The sequence below is a fragment of the Medicago sativa genome, chromosome 5, assembly GCF_051527215.1.
Source record: "Medicago sativa cultivar Bolivia chromosome 5, Bolivia_mono, whole genome shotgun sequence".
Classification (NCBI taxonomy): Eukaryota; Viridiplantae; Streptophyta; class Magnoliopsida; order Fabales; family Fabaceae; genus Medicago; species Medicago sativa.
The window spans coordinates 60,286,261-60,312,849 of NC_140753.1; the positions used below are offsets into that span (position 1 = coordinate 60,286,261).

Sequence of the window (26,589 nt, forward strand, 5' to 3'; positions counted from 1 at the left end):
GTCAACTTTTTCTTATAAATAGAATCGGAGGAGTATTCTTCTCTTCTCTAACTACATTTTTAATTTGCATAACATTTTTTGTTTCAGTCCTGATTAGTGGATCATTCAATGAAGTTGGTCAAGCTAAGAGTGAGATGTTATGAATCATTGCCTAGACTCTGGAGAAGCTCATTAAGGATGAAGTAGTCAAAGAGTTGTCGAAAATGCCAATATTACCAATCGCTAATGCATGCGGTGATTGGTAGACATACCTCATAAGAGTTAAGTTTCTCAAACACAAAATCAAAATGAAAATTGAAGTTATTGAGGAAGTAATTTTGTTTTTTGTATACAAACTATGGGTCATGTTAACTTGTGTCCTAAGCTAAAAAGGGAATTAAAATATAACTTTTGTATTGAAAAGATAAAATTTTAAAACTTTAATACATTGAATGCACAATTCTCAAGAAAACATTTCCATGTTTAGTTTCTAAACTTGTGCCTCAAGGGCACAAGTTAACATTTCCCATAAACTATTGATATTTTCAGAGATATAGTCATTTAATTAGTATTATTTTTTCAACTATATCATTAGGAAAAAAATGAATATCGTTAGGTGCAATGTAAAATAAGTAAATAGAAATAAATAAGAGTATTTTTATATGAACTAAATAAAAGTTTATCTAACACCTTTGAGAATTTGTTCAGAGTTATGAATAGAAATCATTCAAAAAAACTGGGAACATTTGACACAACAATGGAGTGAGTTCGTGTCTATAATTCTCTATCTAAAAAGGTTCACGAAGTTTGATTTTAACATAGAAATAAGAACTTAAAATTAAGAACGTCATTTGAAATTTCAGAAGCAAACATTATGGATCACAAAAACACCAAAAGGAGGAATTATGTTTGAAATAAGTTACAAAAATTGCAAACTTAAATAGCAACACACATGTCTGTCCGTTGTGTATAAATTTGAAACTTAGAAAACAGTGCTTGATATTGTCAATCACAGCAGTGATTCAATGTCTTCCCTTAGCGAACGAACACCGCACAATTGATTCACCAGCTTCATACTTGGTCCTCTAGGTTTCCTTGGCCTGCCACAAAAAAAATGTTGCAAATTACATAAATGTTAAGTTCTTATAATAGCACTAACCCAAAGCAAAATACTTAGATGGAAATAAGGCACTATGTGAGTAATTAATTATTACATCTTGCATGAATATTTGAATTTGAAGACATATATGATTTTTATTACCTAGAGGAAGAACCATCAATTTCTGATGATTTCTCACATAGACTGAGTTTCTTAAAATTTGACTCAGAGTCTTCAAGTAGCTCAAGCTCAAACAAGACATCATCAATAACTCGAGCCAATTTCTTGTCCTCATCGGCATCATGGTAACAATCTCTTCTCTTAGCATCAACAATTAACTTTTTCCAAATAGAATCACTATTGGCTAAAGTAGTTGCATTTCCTAATATCCAAAGACAGTATCTGCACACAAAAAATGAAGTCAGTTTTCAACCAACTTGGAATCTTCACAACATAAAAAAGAACTCAATTAATACCTTGCCCTTGTCATTGCAACATTAGCTCTTTGTCTATTTGAAAGGAAACCTACTTTGCCACTTCCATTAGATCTTACAGTAGATATTATTATAATATCTTCTTCGCCACCTTGAAAACCGTCAACAGAACGAACACTAACAGAAAAATCTGTATCAGAAACTGAGGTGTACTGCTTAACTTTGTCCTGAATTTCAAAAACTTGAGCATTGTATGGTGAAATTATTCCAATGCTAACTTTCTTCTTTGTCCTCGTAAACTCTGCCAAAACAAAAGTAGATGTTACACATGAATGAAGAATGAATATTAAAGGGCAAATGTTAACTTGTGCCCTCTAGGGCACATGTTAAGGAGCTCTTTATAGAAATATACGTCTCAAAAGTCGTGTAGTCAACTTCTAAAAAGTTAAAATCTCATGTTTTTCAATGCAAAGTTGCTTTTTTTGGGTTCCTTAACCTATGCCCTCAGGGCACAAGTTAACATGACCCATATTAAAGATGATGATTTCTTATCAAAGATAATTAACACAAAAGTTAAAGAAAAACAACCCTTTCTAAGGCTTTGAATTATCTCAGAAATAACAGCAACTTCAACGATATTCTTCAGACTGTGTCCTCCTCGGCCAAATTTCTCTTTACCCTTAGCTATGTTAATAAAAGAATAAGAAGCATACATTTCTCCATCAAGGAAACTTTTATTATAGCTTTCTTCCATGACAGCCGGAGCATCAGAAATTTTTTCATCATAGAACTCTTTGCATGGAAACAAGCTTATGGATGGATGCATTCTATACTGAACATTAAGCATATGCTTCTTGAATCCTAACAATACCAATCTCTCAAACATACTTCTTCCAAATCCACAATTATCAGCAATCTAAAATTATAATAATTTCGAACATTAGTCAACAATCTTCAATTATGATTTTTTTTTTTAACAAATTAAGCCTAAAAAAAGGTAAGGATCAAGTTAAGTACCTTGCTTTTGACTAATGCCGGAAGTTGTTTCTCATCGCCTATAAGAATGCAATGTTGAAGACCCGGTAGCTGCAATGGAATAGCGGATTCGCATTCTTTCAACTGTGCAGCTTCATCAATTACTAAAAATTTCATTTGACTCATTCCTTCTGTGTACAGTTTAATAGAACTGGACACTGTACACAAAATTAAACGTGCGTTCGACAGGCAAAATTTTTCAATGTGACCTCTCCCATTGAGTTCAGGAAGAATAATTGAACTGGAAAGCAAACCTAGTATTCTAAGGAAACCATCTATTTCAGAGTTAGATGGTTCAAAGCAAGCAGGAATACTTTCTTTTTCACATTCATCAAGAGTTTTCTTGAACCTGGCTTGATACAAGGATATTCCAATAGACCTGAGCAATTCAAGAGCTCGAAACATGTTTTTCACTGTTGCAAGTGAAATGAAAGATTTCGGCAAGTGTGTGTATAAGGTTTGCATCAAGAACTTGAGCTTCTCACTTAGTTCCCGAAATCTCTTCTTTACAAACTTCTCCAGTGTCATGAAACTTTCAATTTTATCATTCTCATCCGATTCATATTCCTCGGCAATGTCTCCCCACAACTTCTGCACATAATCCTCAAGTGTCATAGTATCATCATCTTTACTAATTCTCTTATACGCATGATATGCAGATAAAATATGACTATTTTTTTCATTAACAAATTCCTCAAGGGACTTATGGCCCATCTCAGAAAAATATTCTTTTTTGGGATCATTTAGAAACTGGATCATGGATTCCATAACTAAACCTGGATAACTGTCTACTTTCATTCTCTTACCATTGCCAAAGAGCACAATGTCACCTAAACCATACGTATCATGCTCAAGTGAATCCATAACTAAACTATGCAACCTTGTTGCCACTTGCAAAACTGCAGTATTAGTCGGAGCACATGTCAAGGTTCTTGTTTGCAACTTGAGTAGAGAAAAGAGCAAGCATGCAACAGTCTTTGTTTTCCCAGTCCCTGGTGGTCCCCATATAAGTTTGACATTAGCATGAGAACAATTCATCATACTAACACAGCTTGAAACTGCTTCTTGTTGTGATTCATTCAGATCTTGAGAACGAATTACATCTTTAACGAAAGAAGACTCACTATTTGATCCAAACATGCAAACTTTGCAGCTTTCTCTAATCTGAAACACACAACAAGCATAAAAAATGTTACATTCAATTGTAGCTAAAAAAAAAAAAAATAATACAAAAAGCATTCATAGTTCTATACTTCTACATAATTATTGAAGGATTACAAAACTTTTCAAGTATTGAATATTATATGTCTCTCACAAAATAAAACAAAGCAATTTCACACGATGAAAAGTAAGCATTTACATAGGATTGACTTATTTGAGCTTGTTTACTTGCATAGGCATAGTTGTCAAAGTTACATTGCAGAGCTTTATATTTAAAAAGGATAAACTAAATTCAAAAGGAAAAAAAATGACAATGTGATTCTTACATTGAGACAAGGTCGCAAAACTTTTTTAATGATGTCCAGGTGTTCGCCCTCTGACTCCGAGTTCAATGCTTTCCAAATACGAATATTTGTTGTCATGTTCATCAGGTAAACTGCATACATCTTTGGTGCTTCGTTTTTCCTCAAGTCAAATTCAGTGAGGCATTTCGATGACAGAATTGCGAGTTCACCAGAAAAATCATCTTTTGGAGCAATAACATAAGCAACATTGTAGGGACATTTCTGTGTATTCAAGTCATCTACTCTCTTGGGCATAATATCCGTGAAAGCAATGAGATCTCCAGCTTCTGGTTCATATTTTCCATTGTATTCTTTTGTACTCTTGAATGATATTTGATAGAACAAGGATTTTGGAAGCTTGAATTGCTTGCTGTCTCTTTCAACTTTCGTGACTTCACAAAAATGAGCATGAGCCACTCCTAATAAGTTTGAATATAGGTCAGAGTGGGTTTCCTCTAGCAGTGGAGGCATAAAGGAGATTTTGTAATCTGTTGGAGAATTAAAAGTCTCGGGAATTTTCTTCACCTGCGATAGAACAGTTTTCATAACCAGTAAAAATGGTATAACTTAAATTAAGCAATTTTTTAGAAAATTTTTCCACACCAATGTAAACAAATGATATGTAGCAAGAGTTATATAATAAACATTTTCTTCATACATTTTTTGAAAGACTAAGCAGATGAGTGTTTTATGTAGAATTTCTATGAAGTGTTAAATGTTTGAACCAATGTTTTAAAAACCGAATAGGACATCAATCCGGCAAGAGATACGGGCCATGGTTCAAGTGCTTTAAACTACTCAAAATACATTCAACTAATATTAACAGTTTTGATTCAGTTCGATTTTTTAAAACATTGGTTTAAACTGATTTCGCATAAAAAGAAAAATCGTGTTTGTCTGACCATTATAAAAATCATAAGATAAAATTGAATTTCAATTCTAAAAATATATTATTGGCAGGGTCGAAAACCAAATCATTTTCAAATAATGTGAGAGTTTAAAAGGGCTATGAGAAAATAACCTTGTTCCTGTAGAGATTTTGATTTAGAACTTCTTTGAGAGACCATGAGAATACAATATCCAAAAATCCAAGAGCTGCATTCTCGTCATCATCATCATTCCTTGCATCACTACTATTACTTTTCCACATCCTTTAAAAATATTGATCACCTCTTTCTCAACTATAAAGCAATCATTAAGAAACAAAACAAAGAATCAGTGCTTATCATCAAATAATTCATAGACTTAAACCAAAATCAATAACATAGTAGCGTGGTTGAACAGTATAAGTACAAGAACCAAAAAAAAAATATATCAATATTTCAAGTAGATTTTTATAGTAGTAGCATGGTTGAAAACCAGAAGTATTTTGTCATTTTCTTCATGACTTAAAGAAGAAAATATAAGATAGAAGATATTGAAAAGGTACATGCTAAAGTTCTTACTCTATGAAGCAATGAAGAAAAACAGACACTCACACTAGTGCAAAGTAGAGTTCAAGCTACTACATATGATATGTATATATGATATGATATCACAGAATATGAAAGGTTAATTAGCTTCATGCACTGTTTCCTGACCAAAATAAAAAAAAAAAAAAACTACTCATGCGAAGGTGAGATCCCAATGAGTTTTTCTTAATCGATTTTTATTCTATGGCTAATGCTAAATTATGCTCTTAAAACACATGTCAAGATTTTTCATAAATAATAAATATTTATTACTCCGTCCGTCTCTATATGTAAGCCCCTTTTTACTTTTTCCAAATTTCTTAAGAAAAGTTGTTAGTGTAATTTATGTGTCTATTTTACCAAATTGTCCCTTGTTTGTATGTGAATTAAATTTGACTTTTCATATTTGAAGACAAGTTAGTAGTATTAATTAGGGGTATGTTTAGGAAAAAAATAATAAATGCAACTAGTAATTTGAAAAGGGATTTACATTTAGGGACAAAAATAAAGTCAAATAGGTGCTTAGATATATGGACGGAGGGAGTACAAAACATTAATTTTCAATTTTACTCCCTCCGTTTCAAAATGAGTGTCGTTTTAGGTGTTTACACACATATTAAGAAATGCAATGATTAAGAGAAAAAGAATGGTTATTTTACCAAATTATCCTTATTAACTATTGGTTAGTTTTAAAAGTAATACTTTGGAAGTAGTGTGCAGAGTATTAATTGGAGGGTACAATTGAAAAGAAAAAGTTATTATTGCATTGGAAACTGAAAGCGACACTCATTTTGAAACAATTTTTTTTGGCTAAAGCGACACTCATTTTGAAATGGAGGGAGTAAAAGAATAAATTGACACAAATTTTTAAACAAAATTTACAAGTGATGCATGTTTAATTAAAGGAGTATACTTAATGAGACAGTCATAGGAAATTGACAAGATGCATTATGAATTGTTTCTTCGACTTCTACAACTCCTTTTCGTTTCCATGCCTTGACTGAATTTTTATGACCAATGGGCAACAGTAATAGAAATCAACAATAAAAACTTAGTACTATTTGTTTCGGTTGTTTAACTAGGAAAAATAAGTAAAAATGATCTTGGCATTTACTTAAAGAAATTGAAGAGACTATGGTAAATAAACGATGCGTATTGAAACCAAAGAAGAAGAAGAAAAAAAGGCTGCATATATATATGCTTTTTTGCACGGTTTTAAAAAACAAAATCAGTATTTTATATTATGTGCAAAATGTCTTCTAAAATTGGTAATATTCAAATAAATTGGTCCATTTGACGAATAAAAGTGAAGGTTAGCCATGATTCCCTCTGCATGCAAGTTAATTGGTTATTAGATTTTCCTGAACACTCAAGTTGTCCGGATTTTACTATCCGAGCTGGATTGTTGCAATTCGGATTTTCAAATCCTAACTGTACTAGTGTTATTTTTTTTTTTTTTTGCTTGTTTTATGCATTTGATGTTGATTGTGTGTTATCCTATTATGCATGTTACATGTATGGATCCTAGGCGTATGGCTGAGAACTTAGTTATGCATGCTTCTGTTAGTAGAGAGCGTCGGCAAAAGATGGAGGTGAACGGTAGAATTCACAGGTGTATGGGTGGCAGGGCACGCTGTGGTGATGCTGACGACGAGCCTCAACCTTAAGGTGAGCCAGAGTACGATCAGACGGACATGGAGCATTAGTTGGAGGATGATGTTGAGGCTGAGGAGGATGCGGGTGATGAAGATGATGGCCAGCAGCAACGGTAGCCACGGGAGCATGTGCCGGAGCCAGAGCCTAAGGTACTGGATGACTATCCTGGTGGCCCACACGACACTACTGTGCTGACGAGGTACCATGTTCATGTGGCAAGGGCGGTGGCTGATGGTGAGGAACATATTAATGTGATATTTTAATGATTGTAAACAATTGTTAATTTGTGTAAAGTATTTTTTATGATTATTGTGAAACTGATGTTAATGTTTTGTTTTTAATTTTTGCAGTGGCGAGGCAAATTAAAATGCATCAGCAACGAGAAGAAGATTGATGTCATACATGATGACGATAACAAGGCTATAATGGTAGCACAGTGGTGACGTGATGGAGTGAGTGTCACCGATCTTTCTTGGCTACATGATACCAGTTGCAACCAGATTGACCACGACATATGTTCTGCATTTACGGAGAAGTGGCACGAGGAGACTTCGAGCTTCCATCTTCCACTTAGGGAGATGACAGTGACACTTGATGATGTGTCCTGTTTTCTACATCTCCCCATTGATGGCTTGCTTTTGTCCCACGAGGGTATGACAAGGGACGAGGCCGTGGAGATTATGATTTAGCATTTGGGGGCTGATCCGGGAGATGTTATTGAGGAGGTGACTGAGACCAGAGGTGTACATGCACGTTTTTCCTACTTGAGGAAGATTTTCAAGTAGTGTCTTTTGCAACAGTTGGGGGCTCAAAATGAGGGTGATATGGAGGAGGTGCAGAAGTTGCGGCGCACACTCTCCGCATATATTTGTTGTACTTGGTGGTGATCACGCTCTTCACTTACAAGAGTGCCTACAATGTGAGTGTTGCCTATTTGAGGTACTTCAGAGACCTGGAGATTGTTGTTGGTTATTCATAGGGAGATGCAGCACTTTCACACTTGTATAGGGAGCGTAACAATGCTTCTCATTACAACACCAAGCATATGTCAAGATACTTGACTTTGTTGCAGGTATAAATAAATAATTATGTTTGTTTTTTCATCTGTAAGTGTTGATTGTTTGTATATTTATATGTGGTTGTCTTTGTTGCAGGTTTGGGTGTATCAACACTTCAGGGGATGGGCAACAAGGATGTGTGGGGTTGATATCAGGAATGTCAGTATCCACGCGCCATGCTTTTTGTACCACGGGAGGGTTTGTCTACACGAGACGAGTACAGAAAGCATCTAGATCTGGCGGGCGTTATCATGGTCGCATATGGAGAGCATCGCCATGCATGTCTGTTTAAGCGGGTCAACCTTTACTTCGGATGGCTCTGATACGGTAACTGCAAGGAGAAATATCTGCCGGAATGGGTGCTTCGTTAGTTTGGGTACTGGCAGGACCATCCCCAGACATCCACATGAGAGTGCACCTCCCTAGACGACCTTTGTGTATATCACCTACCGCTTTCAGCACCATCTTGATCATGGGTTGACACCTCAACAGTTAGGTCACCATGCACTGTAGGGTGTGGCGGAAAAGGGATATATCAGATGGTATTATAACATACATCCACACATGATTCTTCCAGTGAAGGATGTTCAGGTCCCGAGACCACTAGAGCGGGAGGCTTTTGATGAGATTGTTGTTGAGGAGGATGGAGATCATGGGTACTTGGACCTGTCCGGTAAGTTGTCCCGCATCAGAGACCATATCCGTGTTGTGATGTTCAGTGGTGTGATTGAGCAAGGGTCTGAGCAATGAGTTCATTTGGAGGAAGTCTTGAGAGAGGTTCATGAAGGGAAGGTTTATCGTCGTAGGCGTAATGTTGGGGGTGGCAGTGGTTGATTTATTTTTGATTATGTTTGTTGTTATCATTGGATAATTTTTATTTTTGATTATGTTATGTTTGAATATATGGTGATGTTACATTTGGATTATTTTTATTTTTATTTTTTATTAATGTTATGTTTTGAAAATTATGTTGTGTTGTTAATTGCTATTTTGAATTAAATTTTTTGTTTTAACATATGGTCAATGCATGGTTATGTCGTTTAGAAGCAATCTAACGTGTCAAATACATGTTTCAGCCAAAACAGTCATGTCTGTCTCTGTGTTCGGATTGTATAATCCGGAATGGTTTTACACATTCCGGATTATATAATCTGAAAACCTCCTTTTTCACCCTAAATGTTGACTTTTTACAGGGTGTTTGACACATTAAGGATTATATAATCCTAAACTATCTAAAATCATTCCGGATTATATAATCTGAAACCTCCAATGCACTTTAACATTAAGATCCTTCAGGGTTCTTCAAGCTCCAAAAGGCACGAAAAGTTTCGGATTATATAATCCAAAAGGAGTGTGGATTATATAATCCAGACTAGGGGTATTTTTGGAGAAAAAAAATGGTGCACGAGATACAAGTAGGGTGGGAAAAGAAATAGTCTTTTGTTTTATGAGATTCATGGTGATAATTTTTTGAAATAAACCTCATTAGGCACAACCACTTTTAATTGCAATAAACCTCATTTGGGTACAACCAACTTTTGTTTTAAATGAAATTAAGTATATTTTTTTTATGTTGGTGATTTTCGTTGTTAACCATCAACATGTTTGTTCTGGAAAGTTAAAAATGTGTGTTAACGAGATGATTTTGTTGATGTTGGATATTTTTAATATTGATTTCTTATGAATTGATTTTGTTGATGTTGGATATTTTTAATATTGATTTCTTATGAATTGTGGATTTGAATAAAATGAATTAATTTCCATAAATGGGGAAAGGAGATGAAGGAATTTTTTTTTAATTTTGAGCCAATACCAAAATGACATGTGTATCTGAGTTAACATTTTCTTCCACAAAACTAATGGAAGGGATCAAATTGAATGACATGCATATATAAAAAGTATTTCAAAATTCTTTTACATCTTAAGATATTATATTTTGCATGTTAAATATTCTAATACTTTTAATGTTTTTATATATATTGACTGATTTATATGATATGATTTTTTTCCTATTATAAGGTATCAAATTATTCAAGAGTATTTGAGTGAGATTGTAAGGGTTCTCTTACAACCTAACCATGAGTCGTGAGTTCAAATCTAACGCTAAGAATATAACATGTTAAATTCTCTCGAGTGAAAGTTTTGCTATCCATTGCATTCATACCTTACTTGAGAGATTAATCTTTGCAATTGTACGCATATGATACCTAGGTTACAACCAAGAGGAATTAATGATTATATGAAAAAAAATTAAATAAAAAATGTTTTACCATAGAGAAAATTTTGATAATGGATATGGGGGATGTATTTTGACAAAATATTATTCAGAGGTAAGCCATTCAGAGTCCATTACGAGTATTAAGTGCATGTATGTATCACAAAACTAATTTCTAAAGAAATATTTAGACATGAATTTAAAATAATTCCTTTTTTTTTTTGGTCAATAAATTAAAAATAATATATAATCATTTTGGTCAATAAATTAAAAGTAATATATAATCATAGTAGAGACACTAAATTTTTTTTCTATAAATTGAAGCTCTCTCCAGTGTCATTTTCACCTTTCATATTGCATATTGAGAAGAGATAGTAGAGTGCGAGAGAAACCATTAGTGTGATTGAGAGCTAGCAATCATATGTAGTTTCTGGTTGTTCAACACCCATCTATTCTCGTATCTGCTCATCTATTTAGGTATATATTCTTGAACTATCATTTTAATCTATGAAATTAATTTTCTTCAAAAAATTGTGTGAAATTAATCACTGGATGCAAATATAATATTATTGTAGTAGTGTATGAAATTAATCTTCTCCACATGACTTCCTGGTTCTGCTCACTTATGTTTTTTAAGGTTTGGTTTGTTTGTGCATATTTATTTATTTTTTTTGTTAATAATGTCCAGGTGTCTTGTTATACTCCTTTTTTTCCCTTCTTGTTTGATTACTAGATCAACTAATTGATTGACCGATCAATCTTATTTTCAAAACCTTAATCTTTTGTATATGAATTTATTTTGTTTGTATGATTTTGATGTTCTTGAATTTGGGATTTTATACTATGTGAAAATAAATTTAATTCTCTTACATTAACATATGCATTGTATATGTTCGAAATTTTATGCTCGCGTACTCTTATATAAATTAATATGATCTATTATACTTGTCTCTATCAAAAAAATATTAATTTTATGTGTGGTTGAAATTTTACAAGTATGCAAAATTAATACTTATCTCATATGTGTTTATATGCAACAACAAGTATGCAAACTGTTTTTTCCCCTAAAATAACGTATGCAAACTTTTTTTATGAGGAAAAATGAATGCAGACATCATTCGTCAACATTTCGAACTTTGACTGTTTTAAACAATTTAAATAGCATTCATACTTCATATCCAAAACATGTTTAGTATGATATTAATTATTAAATATAGTGTGCAACACATACTATCTCATACGATAAAAAAAAATTAAGCAAAAGAATAAAGTGCAAAAGTGTCATTTTATATTTCTAACATTTTGACTATGTTTACGTTCCAGCAACACAACAATCATCTATATCCCATTACTTTTATTTTATCAAATTATCATCGATTCTACATGTTAAAACTAGTATCTTGTGTCTATTTTTCTTGCGAAGTCTTATGTTTATGTTGATATGTAGTTGTTGTTATTGTGTGCATACATGTAGGAAGAAACAATGGCCCATCAACATCGTTTCGGATACTGGAAAACTGAAGATAACGACCTGATTTTTGATGCTAGAGCTATGAGAAATATGTTGGTTGAATCTAATTCTTCTTCTTCATTTTCTATTGGTTTCAATAATCTCAGTAGCAGAGGATCATAAACCATTGATCAACTAATCAATCATCGACATCCACATCAATATCGTGGAACCACAAACACCACGACTATTAATGGTGTGTTGTACATCCTGGCCATAGATAACATTTCGTTCTCCTCCTCATATCCAACTATTGGAGCACAACCTGGAGCTGGACTTACTGCACCTACTGCACCTCGAGCTGAACCCACTTCTTTGATAATTATATCCAACATCAGGTGCACAGGTGCAGTAGGTTTAGCTCAAGGTTGTCCTCCAATAGTTCGATCTGAGAAGGAGAATGACATTTTATCTATTGCCATGATGGACGATACACCATTAGTAGTCATGGTGTTTATGTTTCCAAGATATTGATATGGATGGTGATGATTGATCAACTGATCAATGGTTCCTGGTCCTTTATTACTAAGATTATTGAAACCAACAGAATACGAAGAAGAAGAAGAAGAATTACATGCAACCAATATATTTTTCAGAGCTCTTGCATCACGAACTAGGTTGTTGTCTTCGGTCTTCTAGTTTCTTAAACGATGTTGATTGGTCATTCTTTCTTCCCACCTCTACATGAAAGCAATAACAACAACTATATATCAACATAAACATAACATAAGACTTCATCAAAAACGGAAAAAGACATAAGATACTAGCGTTAACATGTAGACATAAATAATAATTTGATAAAATAAAAGTAATTGAATATTGATGATTGTCGTGTTGCTGGAATGTAAACAAAGTTAAAATGTTAAAAATATAAAATGATGTTTTTGCACTCAATTCTTTTCCTTAATTTTTTTATCATATGGGATAGTATCCGTTGCACACTATTTAATAATTAATATTGCACTAAACAATAATTTATATAAATTAAATTGTCATTTAAATTTTTTTACACAATCAAAATTCGAAATGCAGGTGATGTTTGCATTCATGTTTCCTAGTAAAAAAAGTTTGCATACTATTTTTTTGGGAAAAAAGTTTGCATGCTTATTATTGCATATAAACACATAGGAGATATGTATGAGTGTGTGTAAAATTTTGACCACACATATAATTAATCTTTTTTTTTTTATAAAGACAGATGTAATAGATCTTAGGCTTAATACATCACATTCTTCTTCTTAAGGGACCAAATGATGTATTAAGCCTAGACCTTATTAAGTATAAGAGTGTGTGAGCATAAAATTTTGAACATATAAAATGTATGTGTAAATGTAAGAAATATTAAAGATATTTTCATAGTATAAATGCCCAAATTCAAGAACATAATCACACAAATAATCTCAGATCTTAACTCAGTTGGTAAGGATATTGTATATTATATGCAGGGGCTGGGGTTCGAACCCCGGACACCTTACTTCTCCACATTTAAAATGTGTGAGCTCTAGCCACTAGGCTACTTGACCAAAAAAAAATTCATACACAAATAATTAAGGTTTTCAAAAGAAGATTGATCGGTTAATCAATTAGTTGATCAAGTAATCAAACAATAAAGGAAAAAATGGGCATAACAAAACAAATGCAAGATTTTCGACCCCAAGTTTGATTTTGGAGTTGTAACATGTTGACAACAGATCTCCCTTGCAGATATGGGAGATGTCTTACCAGGGTCACCGTCACATTCAACACAATATCATGGTTTTTTGAGGTTTCGTCTCCTGCAAACTCTCATCTTTTGTAGTCTCCTCAGAAACAAGGGAATGTGTACATATCATCCTAATCGTATTCTTCGTGGTGCACTACCTTGTGCTTGCATCCAGGGCCGGCCCATAGGCCGTCGAGGCTGGGCTATGTCACCGGGCCTCAAAATTTTTGGGGCCCAAAAAACTTTTTTATTAATATGTAAGGCACTAAAGTATTTTTTATATACATCAAAAGCGAATATTTCTCAATCTGTATCCAGTGCTTCAGTGATGCATCAGAGTATCATTTAGTGCATGGTCATGTGTTCAACTCTCACTAAAGTATAGCTTCTTAATAATTTTTTTACTGTATAGCTTCTTAATAATTTTTTTACTAAAGTATAGCTTCTTAATAATTTTTTTTAAATACCTTATTTTATATTTTTGGGCCCAAATTTTAATTTTTTTTACATCCCTTATAAAATTAAAACGGGGCCTATGAATTTCTTAAGACAGCCCTGCTTGCATCATTGGGTTCATGTTTGGCTCTTCATTTCTTCTTTGTAAAGTCCTTATCGTATACCAGTGTCACCATGGACAACAGTAGCCAAGCACCTTGATTACTCGTATTCTGGTGCACAACTCCCATTTTCCATCGTTTCATCGAAAACAAGGGAATGCATAACAAATTCCCCCAATCATGATCTCCTTGGCGCACGACCTTGTGATGTTGTGTTGGAACACTCGTCAGCGAATAAGTAGAATTTCGGAGTTCAAACCCGACCGACATATATATTGCAATGTTCCTACAAACTACTTAGGTCGATAAACATATAATAGCAAATCTAAAGTTAACATTTAACTACTTTTTGATTGACATTTTTTGAACAAATTCATACTTATCAACTTAATTATTTTTCAAATTTAAACATAAATTCAAATATACATAATAATCATGATTATAGAGAATTTGAAAACTACCTACATATTTTAGTTGAATTTATGCTAGAAAATTAACAATTATCAGAGCTTCATCGACGACCGTCGATGCTCAGCTGTTGATCGTCGTGAATAGTTGAAGTTCTACCGTTAGCCTACCAACAACAATGGTAGAGGTGTCAAATGGATGTGTCCATATATGCATTGTCCACTTATCATTATTTTTTTCATTTATTAAACATTGATGTGTTATAGTGTCAATTATATTATGACAAATTTTATGACACAGTCAAAAATTCGAGGTACGCCAAATCTTTAAATTAATAACTAAATAAGTTGTTTTTTGAAAAATAATATTTTATATCATTTACAATTATAAAATTTAATTTTCTGAATTGTTATTATTCATAATAAATAATATTGATCATTTTTTAGGATAAAATATAAAAAAAATTATGGTTTCATTTTTAAAGAATTTCATAAAAATAAAAATTATAGTTAACGTGTGTAAATTTAGAAAACCCATCATTTGTCTTACGTTGTAGTAGTTTATTACATGTTGACTTGTTTCACGTTGTGACACGTCCACGAAACCAGTACATTACTCATCTCGTTGAATCTTTCGTTCTTCCAGAAAAAAACAAACTCATCTTCCAAAAATGGCGACACTGATAGAAATGTTACCAAAGGAATATGGCTTTGTGGCAATCGTTCTCGTTCTCTACACCTTCCTCAATTTCTTCATGACCTTTCAAGTTGGCAAAGCTCGCAAGAAGTAATTGCTTTTTTTTTTTTTCCTTCAATTTGTTTATATAGATGTAAGTTTGTGATTTTGTTTACAAGGTGTTTGTTGAAATTCCTCACAGGTACAAAGTTTTTTATCCAACCCTTTATGCTTCTGAATCTGAAAACAAAGATGCCAAGCTCTTCAATTGCGTTCAGGTATCTTTCAAAAAGTGTTAAAACACTTCCATTACTCATTGACACTTCCACAGCCAAACCAAACAATAAGATTCGTAACTTGTATCCGAACATGATTTATTTTACTTTAAACTCATTTTTAACTGAAATCAATTTTACAAAATAAACTGACTGGATAAATGTTGAATAATCTAGGATGGATTTTGGTTTTTCGATATTTTAATTTTTATACAAAAAAATATTTAACATATGCTAAAAATAATTAATTGGTATGATATTAACATTGTGATTCCTATGTTCCTTGTTGGGGTATAGTTGATGAACAGAACTTTATTTTGCCATATTGATATGTTACAAATATATATATGCTAAAGGGTATGATATTTAGTATTAACAATTCCATGGCAATGAGGCTGTCCCCATAGCCTTGTTGGCGTATTTTTTGGTGTTTATCCCAAAAGTCAACTCACCTTTGGAGTTGAAAGATTATCGTCCTCTTTTCTTGTTAGGTAGTATTTATAAGCTATTGACCAACCTCCTAGCTAGGAGGTTGGCAAGTGTGGTGAATTCAATTATTTCGACTAATCAATTGGCCTTTCTAAAAGGTATAAATAACGTTGGTCGATGGGGTGATGGTGATTAATGAGATTTTGCTAAGAGAGCCAGTAAAGATTGTTTGATTTTAAAAGTCGATTTTGAGAAGGCTTTTGACTCGGTGGGTTGGAGGTTTTTGGATATATCAATGGTGAGAGTTGGTATGTGCGGTTGAGTGTGTGTGTGTGGGGAGGGGGGTGTATGTCGATACTTGTGAATGATGGCCCAACGGAAGAAATTAATTTCCAAGGTTACCGATTTGTTGGAAGGAGGTGTTGGTGGAGAAATATGGTCAAAAGGCTACCGATTTGTTGGTGAGTGGTAGTGCTTTGCCGCATTTTGCTTCTAGATGGTGGAAGGATTTTGTGAACCTAGAGGGATGGCTAGCTCAAAATTGGTTTAACACAGAGGTAGTGAGGAAAGTTGGTAACGGTACAAGTACGGGTTTTTGGAGGGTGGCGTGGAGAGGAATGGTGTCATTCATGGTTAAATATCCAAGAATTTTCTCTATAACAAATAACCAAGACAGAGATGTGGATAGATGGTTCAAATGGGGGAGGGTGGGGGTTTTCTTGGAGGCGAGATTTCTTCGTATGGGAGACCTATCTTTTTAACAATTTATTGGAAGATTTGGTAGGCTATACAAGGCATCAAGAATATGATAGGTGGACTTGGAAGTTGGAGGAAGTAGGGAGTTTTTGGGTAAAATCTATGTATGTGAAGTTGGAAGGCTTGATGGTAAGGGAGGACAATCGTACGAAGGATGAAAAGAGGATGTTTCGTCAAATTTGGAAGTCTAGGGCTCTGTCGACAAGTATCAATCTTCACAAAAGAAATGTGATACCAATGCGAATACTGGTATGATACGACTCTACTGTCAGCATTACTGACCGCGTGTTTCTGGCAGTTTTTGGCTGGCAGTTTTTGGCCATTGGCTGTTGCGGTTTCCTTTCCTTCGGGGCAGCTCTAAGTTCTAGCGGTTGTGGGGATGGGTTTTTGGAGTTTTGTTTTAAGTGTACCACATATTTACAGCACCTTTGTACTTGTTTCTTCCTTTATGCAAACTTTTTGGTGCGTCTTGCACGAGTTCGTTGTTAATAACCTTTGCTGATTCAAAAAAATAAAAGATATTTAGTATTAACCTAGATTCTTTTTTTGTCTATCTATTTTGTGAATTGTTATAATATTCTGTGTTTGGTGAGTGCAGAGAGGGCACCAAAACTCTCTGGAAACGATGCCCATTTTCTTCATGTTGATGATTTTGGGAGGGCTGAAGCATCCTATCATTTGTGCTGTCCTTGGAGTACTTTACACTGTTGCTAGATACTTCTACTTCGTAGGCTATGCCACAGGCAAACCCGAGAACCGTCTGAAACTCGGGTGATTAAATTTTACAATTAACCATAAGTGTTATATCTGTAATTAAAACCATGATTGATTGGGCTTTGCCCTCTCTTGTACCAAAAAAAAAAAAAAAAACCATGATTGATTAATATGTAACTGAATTTATATGCTAACAGGGGATTTTTTATGCCGGCACTACTGGGGCTTATGGTGTCTACACTTTCATTTGGATGGAGTCTTGTCAATCAGCCTGCAAACCAGTGATTTGAACTTTTATCTCTTGTACCATAGCCTCTTGATGATGAGGTTATTAAATAATATAAGACCAAGGACTGCAAATGAATAATGTAAGTTCAAAATTTGTTGCATTTGATTTTCTTGATAGCCTTTGTATGTTACAATAAGGACATGTTTAGAGTTTCAACATGGGTTTTTAGATATTCATCACTGTTTTGTATGAAGTTGACTATTCTTCAATCAAATAGCTTGATCTATACTGACGTAACTTTCAGATAAGTTTGTTGTGATTATCCTGCAGAGTGTAGTCGTCAATTCACAGGCTGTTTACTCATTCGTGACTAAATCAGATGTCTCATTGCGGACTTGGAATTAGTGCTAAAAGTATTTAAGTTATGGTAGAACCTTGGCCATGTACTAGTGGTCAAAGTAAATTTGCATAGAAAGATAACTTGATACACTATTTCCCCTGTTTTTGGTTTTATATTTGCCAGATTTTGGAGTTTTAGCCTTTCTTAATTGGCCTTGTTTAACAGTAAAGGAAAAGTGTTGAAATTCAAGATTTCAGACGTACCATAAACGTATCCAAACCGTATTTGCACCCATACTTGGGATATATGCTGCGAGTACTTCATTTTGAAGTACCTGTATTTTAGATATTACAGTTCGTATCTCCCAAATCCAGGTTTGGTTTGTGCATTTTGAATTTTACCCAGAAACAACATATTTGGCCAAATTATATGAATTATCTTTATAAACTTGAATTGATGTCTCAAACCATCATTCGAGTAAAAGAAAAAGTTAGCTTGTCAATAAATCAAGCTATGATTTGCAGTCCTAACATCCTGTAACTTGTAAAGTACTATTTTAAAATAGTACATCAATCGTAATTATCAAGTAAGCTGCACATGAAGGCAAATATTGCTTTCAGCTACAGAACATTCAAAAGTATACTGTTGAAGTCATTTAGTTTAGAAGCACTTTCAAGTTTGTGCTTCAAGGAGCATATGTGGATTGTTATCTTCTCATATTTGAATACCAATATAAGATAGTTATAACAAGGCAACTTAAATTCATGTACTTTGTTATCCACCAGGATATAATTATTCATGTACACATCACAAAGGGAAAATAATGTATAATTTTACATTGATTTTCAAAACAAATTAAAGTTTTTTTAGCAAAACTATAAATCTAAAAGGAAATGACCAACGATTAGGGACAGAGGGAGTCATAATATTGTAAGGTCAGCCATTGAAAGCAGCAATGCTAGTGTCCTTGTGGGAGTTGTTGACTTGTGCTGGTGCATCATATTTGCTAAATAGCCTATAAGAGGATATGAGTGAAAGCAATATATAGCAAACCACAGCAATAAATGTGATAACTAATGAAGCTTTGATCTTGTGACAAAATGAACCGAAAGATCCACAAGCTGAACTCCATCCTGCAGTAGGGACTCCATATTCAGCAAGGTATAGAACCTCTGTTAATACAGCTCCAGCAGCTAGGATTATGTATGTTTGCACCTATAGGATATATCAAACACAAATGGATCAATTGATATTTTATTTATTACATTATATATTGACAACATTGTCTAAACACTTTCAATTTTTACATCAAAATTTAAAGGTCTGGGCAAAGTAACTAACCAGCTACCCTGTAATATTTGAATTTTTTACTTCCCTTCTACCTATTCAGTATGAATGCTAGAACTGTACTATTTTAAAGTACGATATAAATTAAAATATCTGCAATTTTTATTGCCCCCTAGAATATTTATAGAACCCTCATTTTCAATTTGAATGTTATTGCCCCCTATAATTTTTATTTACTTTTGAAAGAAGACTATTTACATTACAAAAATATTATTGTTTATAAACCTTTTATATGAATATTTAACAGCATGACTGTATTAATTCCTGATAATTATTTTCTATCCTTTTGAGTATTTTTCTTATTCATTACCAATATGGTTAATTCTTAGATACCTTAAAGTTTGGTTGGATTTCAGTAACTTGTTGGCAAAAATTATTTCACATTTGAATTTATTTTAAAATAAATAAAAATAAAAATATGATATGATATTGAATGATTGCATGAAGGGTACATGCTCAACCAAACATTATGGGTAATGTTGTGTTCACCTAATAAAATTAATATTTTAGACTATCATAACTTAAAAAACAATACCATCACACATTAAATGGAAATACTTGTCAATATGGTAAGAAGTCTAAATCACTCCTCTCATTCCAGAAAAAGTAAGATGGAAATTGCTCTTCTCCAACTAAAAACACTCACTCCTATACAAACTGATTAAAATAGCCCCACGTGACTTAAGTCATGCAGGTGTTAAACCCAAAGTGACTTAAGTCACGTTTGCTACATTGGTACATCTCAAGTGAGTTGACTCGCGTAGGTTATAACCCAGCGTGAATTAACTCGTGTAGGTTATATTTCAGCTTATCGAACGTGAGTTAACTTGTGTGCGGAGTATTTTGGTTAGTTTGTATGAGAGTGAACGTTTTGTTGGGAGAATAGCAATTTTCAAGTAAGATATTGACCTGGTCAAGCAAAAAGAAAGCCCAAGCCTTAGGCATAGTTGAAGAACGGGGCACAGCAACAATGACTGCTGAGAATAGTGAATATCCTGCACAAATACCATTGGCATGCACCAAATACCTACAATATGCAAAATACAAACACCAAAATAAGATTGGTTCATGATTAACTGGAATATATTTCATGTCTGGTGGAATAATCATCTTCAATGTTTGAGTATACTACCTAGCTAGTTATTTTGTTTTCTTTCCTAACTATTGTTTTACTTGCTCTATGTTTCTTTGATGGTTGGTTTGTAATTTCTCTTTGTAACTACTGTTAAATCCTCGTCTTGCACTTCTTGTGTCCTATTGACTTAAAATATAATTCATTTTGTTTTAAAATTAAAAAAAATTACTATTTTAAATTTCTTAGCATGTGCAGATTTGTAGATGATAGAAAAAATCTTAAAATAAATACAAATTTTATCTGGGGGTACTGATACCAAGCTTTAAGGTATCTAAGAATTTAAGAAAATAAATATAAGAGTCAATCAATTGAATCTCAACAATCAACAAAATTCAACAACCTATCAATAAAAAAACAAATTCAACAACAAAAACAAATAATCACCAATCAAATTAGTTCTTTGAAAACGAATCTCTCCTTCAAATTATTTCAAAGGTTAGTCAAACAAACAAAATTCTCCCTCCTCTATCAAATGACCAAGTGAGTTTTCATTTGTCAACAATGCAAAAACAAAACAAAAAAAAAAAACATTCTTCACAATCCAAAACCTTAGCTCAAAAACAATTGAATAATATCCTTATGTTTATGGATCCAATTTAAGTAGAGCAAAAAAACTATAAAATTTGGCAAACTTCATTGATGGATGATACCTGAAAGCACCAAGATCAGAATAGGCAACAGAACCATACTCATTTTCCTCTGAATTCTTCAGCATAATGATAAGAGCTGTTACACATAAACAAATAGGAAACAAACGCAAGAAAGTCTCCACAATACGTAGCAATGAAGCTTCTTTGCCTTCAAATTCTTCATCAACTACTGAATTTCCCATTTCAATGGAAGATCTTGTAGCTAGTTCAACACCAATTCCCTTGTCCATGTTATTATTGTGCACTAGTATATAGCTACAAATTGGTTATTTTTTGTGGAAAAAATAAAGGTACAAATTGAGTTTGGTTGGATAATTGGTTCAATTTGATTCTACATAAATATGATATTGCTTTGAAAGTAACAAGGCCAACTACTAGGGAGTTAGCATTAAATGCATCATTATATCATTATGGGGAACAAGTGAAGAACGTATTCCCAAGGCAACTACTACCCATCGCATAGATTAATGGTAACTAATTATTGAACATAGAGAAAACTGGATTTATGAAATTATTAGGATTGCTTTCCTGAAAAACAATTTAATTGAAGAGTATCCCTAACACTTTCGTTTAAGGGAAATACTAACCAGTGTTTTCGAGACACTTGTTTAGAAGTTCAAATAAAAAACTTTTTTTTTTTTTTTTAAGTTGTTTATTCAAAACATTGAAGCTTCAAAAATGAACATTTCTCTTTTAAATCTTTAACAAGTGCATTACTTGTTAGCATAACCTTTTTTTAAACAGTATTCCTAACATTATTTTTTTATTAAATAAAATAATATTCACTTTATGTGGGACCTATTTCTAGAAATTATCATTACACAGGTATAGCAATTAATAGATTAAAATTTGTTACCTTGACAAGTCTCATCACTAGAAATTAACCTTGTCCGTGTCTTGTATTAAGAAATTTAATGAGAAAATTTTATCATAAGATAAATAGATTCTAGTTTACTGTGGATAATTTTTCATGATTTGATACATCATTTTCTGAGGAAGAGAGGAGAGAGAGAGGTAGTAAATATTTTAAAAGAAACAACAATCCTAATGTCATGTTTTTATGAAAGACTTTTTCATGCTAAAATTTCACTAGAAAATCCTACAAAATCCATCAAAGTCTAGTTTATTATACAATCCTTTGAAATTTGAATGATTTTGAATACCATGAGACTTTTTTTAAGTGATGAAAAGTCTTAATTGAATACCACAAGACTTTTTTTAAAATGATAAAGAGTCTTGATTGAATACCACAAAACTTTTTTTTTAAGTTACAAATAATTTTGATTGAATACCACAAGACTCTTTCATAATTAAAAAGTCTTTTAAAATTCCTTAGAATTCTAATCCAATGCATCCCCTAAATTAAATAGTTCCATTTCCGTCCATCATTTGTTTTTAAATATTCAAACCATGGAATATATCAAATCATTCCATTCCACTTGATTCTACCAAACAACCTAGACAATCAGCCTAAACAAATGCAACAATCAAATGCACGAGGGTCGAAATTTATCAGAGAAACAACCTTTTACCTCCCCGTTTGACTAATGGTGACAAAAAAAAAAGTATTATACATAATCATGATAAAAAATATATATTGGATAACAGAAGCTGCTCTTTTTTTTTTTTTAGAAAAAGGAAGCTGCCCTTAATGATGTTATCTAGTGATTGCATATATAAAATGGTTGTCAAGGTTATATTTTACCATGAAAGTTGCTCTAAACTACGAATGATAGAAACTTATAACAGAGAGGGGAAAAGATTGTTAACAGTGATTGAACAATTCTTTCCCCACTTTGCCTTTATTATTTCAGAAAAATGGAACCTCAAAAGAGGACATATTTGTCAAAAGATTTGGGTTGCATGCAAAATGTAGTAAAAATATTTATCAAACCTGTCTAAAATAACAAATCACACAAATGTGTATAAGATTATCACAACATTTAAATTATGTAAGAACTCAACAACTCACTTTTCTTTCAATGATCTGTTGGAACATTGGTGTTAAGTTTGAAGGAAAATTTGAAGATTAAACACCAAGTAATTATACTTTGATATAATGTTGTGTGAATTGAAAAAATAGAGTGTGGGGATCCCACATAATATAGAACACACACATTAGTAGTGTTTAAATTGTAGTATTTAATTTTAAATACTTGATAATGATAAAAAATAATAGTAATTATTATTTTTATTCGAGAATATCACTTCCATAAATTTAGTTTATGGTGGTTGCGATAAGAATAAGAATTTAATTAATTTTCTTATATTTCCTTCATTCAAATCCAATAGTTTGTTTCCTCCACTTTTGTGGATTTGTTTCTTTTGATCCTATCAGCAAGTGTTGTTGAACTGATTAATGGATAAACTTCATTTTAATCTTATCCATTAGAGTAACTGTTGTCGCAAATTTTGCTATAGAGGACTCTACTCAGTTCAAAAATCACACCAAAGAGTTTCATTGAGTTGTCAGAAACTCTTTCTCTCTTCTCCCTTTCTTGACTTGTGTTGACGAGTCTTTCTTCTCTTCATCTCCTTTTTCTGTCCCTTCGGAATTAAGAGTGTTCTTAAGACCATAGTCACTTCGATATTTTTATGTCCTTTGGAATAAATAATAATTTAAGATCATAGTCCCTTTTTCGGTATAATGTCCCTTCAAAATTATGAATGATCTTAATATATTCTTCTTCGACTCTTGAAGAAGTTAGACGTTAGAATGGTGTAAAACCATATTTGAGTGATCATAGTATCATAGTTGGAGAAGTTAATAATTAGAATGGTGGTAACACCATATATGAGTGGTCTCAACACCATAATAGAGTGGTAACAATACCATATTAAAGTGATTTTAGTATTAAAGAGTGGTCTTTGTACCATATTTAAGGGTGTAATTCTCGAACGGTTTTCTATAGTGCAGTAGTTAACCGCACAGTTGTAGCTGGACTTCTTTTATCCTGGAGGCGGCGTGGTTGATAGTCTGTCTTGCACAATTTTGGGCAGTGCCATGAAACGTCTTAAAAGAGCGACCTGGTCGTGACTCAACCTAATAACAACTTCGGTAGATAAAAGAATTTGGAAATCCAAATACAACAGTTTGAAAATCCAAAAACAACATGATCTTACCTTTTACATAGAACTTCACAAGCCAATAATCATCCCACCAATCTCTCAACTTCAAAAACAATTTCCTTAATTATTTTGCCCACCATCAGACGAAACATAAAAGCAATTTCTCCATAAAAAAATAAATTATAAACAATCACAAATAACACACACAACCTTTGCTATCATCAAACTATAAGCACAAAAATCTCATAAAAATGACCTAAGTTATATTCATATAAAGTAGCAAAAGAGAAAAACTATGAGTATTAAAAAATAATTTTTTAAATTGCAAATAGAAGTATAATCATGATTTTTTGCATTGCAATGACAATAGTGAAAAGTGTTGTAAGATTTCATTTATGAAAAATATAGTAGAAAATTAACACCTTCTAGACATTGATATGGAAATAGAATTACATGTAATGCATAAATAAATAAAATTAACATGTAACATTATAAGTTTAAAATGTAAAAAGTTTGGACGAAAAGAAGAAGATGATTTTCGTCAAAAAGGATGAAAAAATCGAAAATGAAAAGATCCTTAATCTTACACCGAAGATTAATTGAATAAAGAGTAAATGAATCTATATGGAGTGAAGAAGGAGAAGAGTCTAGAAAAGTAAATGGGCTGGAATGGGAGAATTGACGGGACTGAAATTCATGAAACTATTTAATTACTTAAAATTAATTAATTTAATTTATTGCAGAAGTTTGGGTGGACTTAAGGAAGTTTATGAGGGAAAATTTTGTGGACAAATTATTTTCCCTTAACATATTAAGGATGAGGATTAAGGATGAGAGGATCCAAATCCTTCAAAAATGTTCAAATTTCAGTCAAAAAAATACCTTTTTTATTATAAGAAACGCCTACGTTTTTTAAAATTTAATATCGTGATTACACAAGAATGAAAGTCAAGTGGATAATAAGTTGCGCCACTAATCCCATTTGAATGGTAAAATCAATTCTCTAAAAAATTAAAATGAGTTTCACCAAAGGACAAATTGTTCAGAAGAACCTGAATTCAATTCATGGATGGAACAATTTTTTACGACCAAACTTTACTTATCTCCCACTAAACTTCGGATTAGAGGACCCCTTCCCTAAGAACCTTCCCAAAGGGTTAACATAAAAAATATATGTATATTGAAATGAGATTTCTATAAATTCTAAAAAACTGCAGAACTAAAACTAGTTAAAATTAAGGGTTAAATACGTTTTTGGTCTCGATAAACATGTCATTTTTTCGTTTTAGTCCCTCTAAAAAATTTCTTCAACTTTTAGTCCCTAAAAAATTTTCCATCTTCACTTTTGGTCCCTCCTTTAAAGTAAACTCATATGTAGAATTCATATTTTTGAATAAAATTTTCTAGAAAAATTCATAATATTATAAGAATCTCTCCCAAAAAAAAAATTAGAATTTTTTAACAAAACATGAATTTAATATGAATTTTATATTTTTGAAGGTTAAAATTCATATTTAATTTGTGTTTTGTTAAAAAATTCTAATTTTTTTTTGGGAAATTTGTTTCCAATATTCTAGACATTTATGCACAATTTCATTTAAAAAATACAAAAATTAACTTGAAAATAGGGACCAAAAGTAGTGATTGAAAATTTTACAGGGACTAAAAGTTGAAAAACAATTTTATAGGGACTAAAATGAAAAGTTGGTATATTTATATGGACAAAAAATATATTTAATTAAAAAGAGTAATACATGTTTTTTTTAATTGTTGAGTAGGGACCAACTAAGGGGGCATAAGTGCATAACATAAAGTAAAATTATGGTAGGCACAAATATATAAAAGTGAAAAGTACTCCATCCGTCTCACAATATTAGTCGTCTAAGGTTTGTGCAGATTATTAAGGAATGGATTAATTGTATTGATTTCAATGGTAAAATTAGTATCATTTATTAAAATATTCTTATTAATTGTAGTTAGTGGAGTTAAGTTGGATGAAACTCAATAAATAAGGGTATAATAGTGAAAAAGAATAATAAACGTTGCATTGATATTCTAAAGTGACAATTATTTTGAGAAAAAGAAAAAAATTTAAAGAGACAATTATTGTGAGATAGAGCGAGTATGAAAGAGAAAGAAATTAAATAATATATATCTTTTAGAAATAATTTAATGATAGATAATTTAATTAGTATGTGCCTAAATAATTTTGATTTAATGTTGTGTCCATACAAGGATTTTTCGAGAATATTACCAAACACAGCCTAGCGGAATCGGTTATATTTTTTTGTTTCATTCAATTAGGTTATATGTTACCAAAAAATTCAATTAGGTTATATAAACTTGAGCGGATACACCAAA

At 32.4% G+C, this 26,589-nt stretch overlaps 3 protein-coding genes across 4 annotated transcripts; 1 reads left to right on the top strand and 2 right to left on the bottom strand.

Moving 5' to 3' along the window:
* Positions 1-776: 776 nt before the first annotated feature.
* LOC146923641 (putative helicase MAGATAMA 3) lies at positions 777-5,202 on the bottom strand. Its single transcript, XM_085708807.1, has 7 exons — positions 5,074-5,202; positions 4,035-4,577; positions 2,530-3,711; positions 2,101-2,428; positions 1,555-1,813; positions 1,241-1,480; positions 777-1,079 (listed from the first exon to the last, which is right to left on the bottom strand). Exons 1-7 carry the CDS (start codon positions 5,200-5,202, stop codon positions 989-991), a joined length of 2,772 nt encoding a protein of 923 aa, XP_085564933.1. The 3' UTR covers positions 777-988.
* A 9,954-nt stretch (positions 5,203-15,156) lies between these two features.
* LOC146923642 (microsomal glutathione s-transferase) lies at positions 15,157-18,235 on the top strand. Of its 2 annotated transcripts, XR_015009839.1 has the most exons (5): positions 15,158-15,395; positions 15,487-15,562; positions 17,343-17,515; positions 17,656-17,826; positions 18,018-18,235. XR_015009839.1 is itself a non-coding variant. In XM_085708806.1 (4 exons), exons 1-4 carry the CDS (start codon positions 15,280-15,282, stop codon positions 17,741-17,743), a joined length of 453 nt encoding a protein of 150 aa, XP_085564932.1. In that variant the 5' UTR covers positions 15,157-15,279; the 3' UTR covers positions 17,744-17,995. The 2 variants fall into 2 exon arrangements, 1 of the variants encoding a protein (XP_085564932.1); XM_085708806.1 differs by lacking the exon at positions 18,018-18,235 and having other exon boundaries at positions 15,157-15,395; positions 17,656-17,995.
* A 530-nt stretch (positions 18,236-18,765) lies between these two features.
* Positions 18,766-21,488, bottom strand: LOC146923643 (CASP-like protein 2A2). The gene is made up of 3 exons (XM_085708804.1): positions 21,160-21,488; positions 20,284-20,401; positions 18,766-19,242 (listed from the first exon to the last, which is right to left on the bottom strand). The coding sequence occupies exons 1-3, from the start codon at positions 21,387-21,389 to the stop codon at positions 18,964-18,966; spliced, it is 627 nt and encodes a 208-aa protein (XP_085564930.1). The 5' UTR covers positions 21,390-21,488; the 3' UTR covers positions 18,766-18,963.
* Between the last annotated feature and the right edge of the window lie 5,101 nt (positions 21,489-26,589).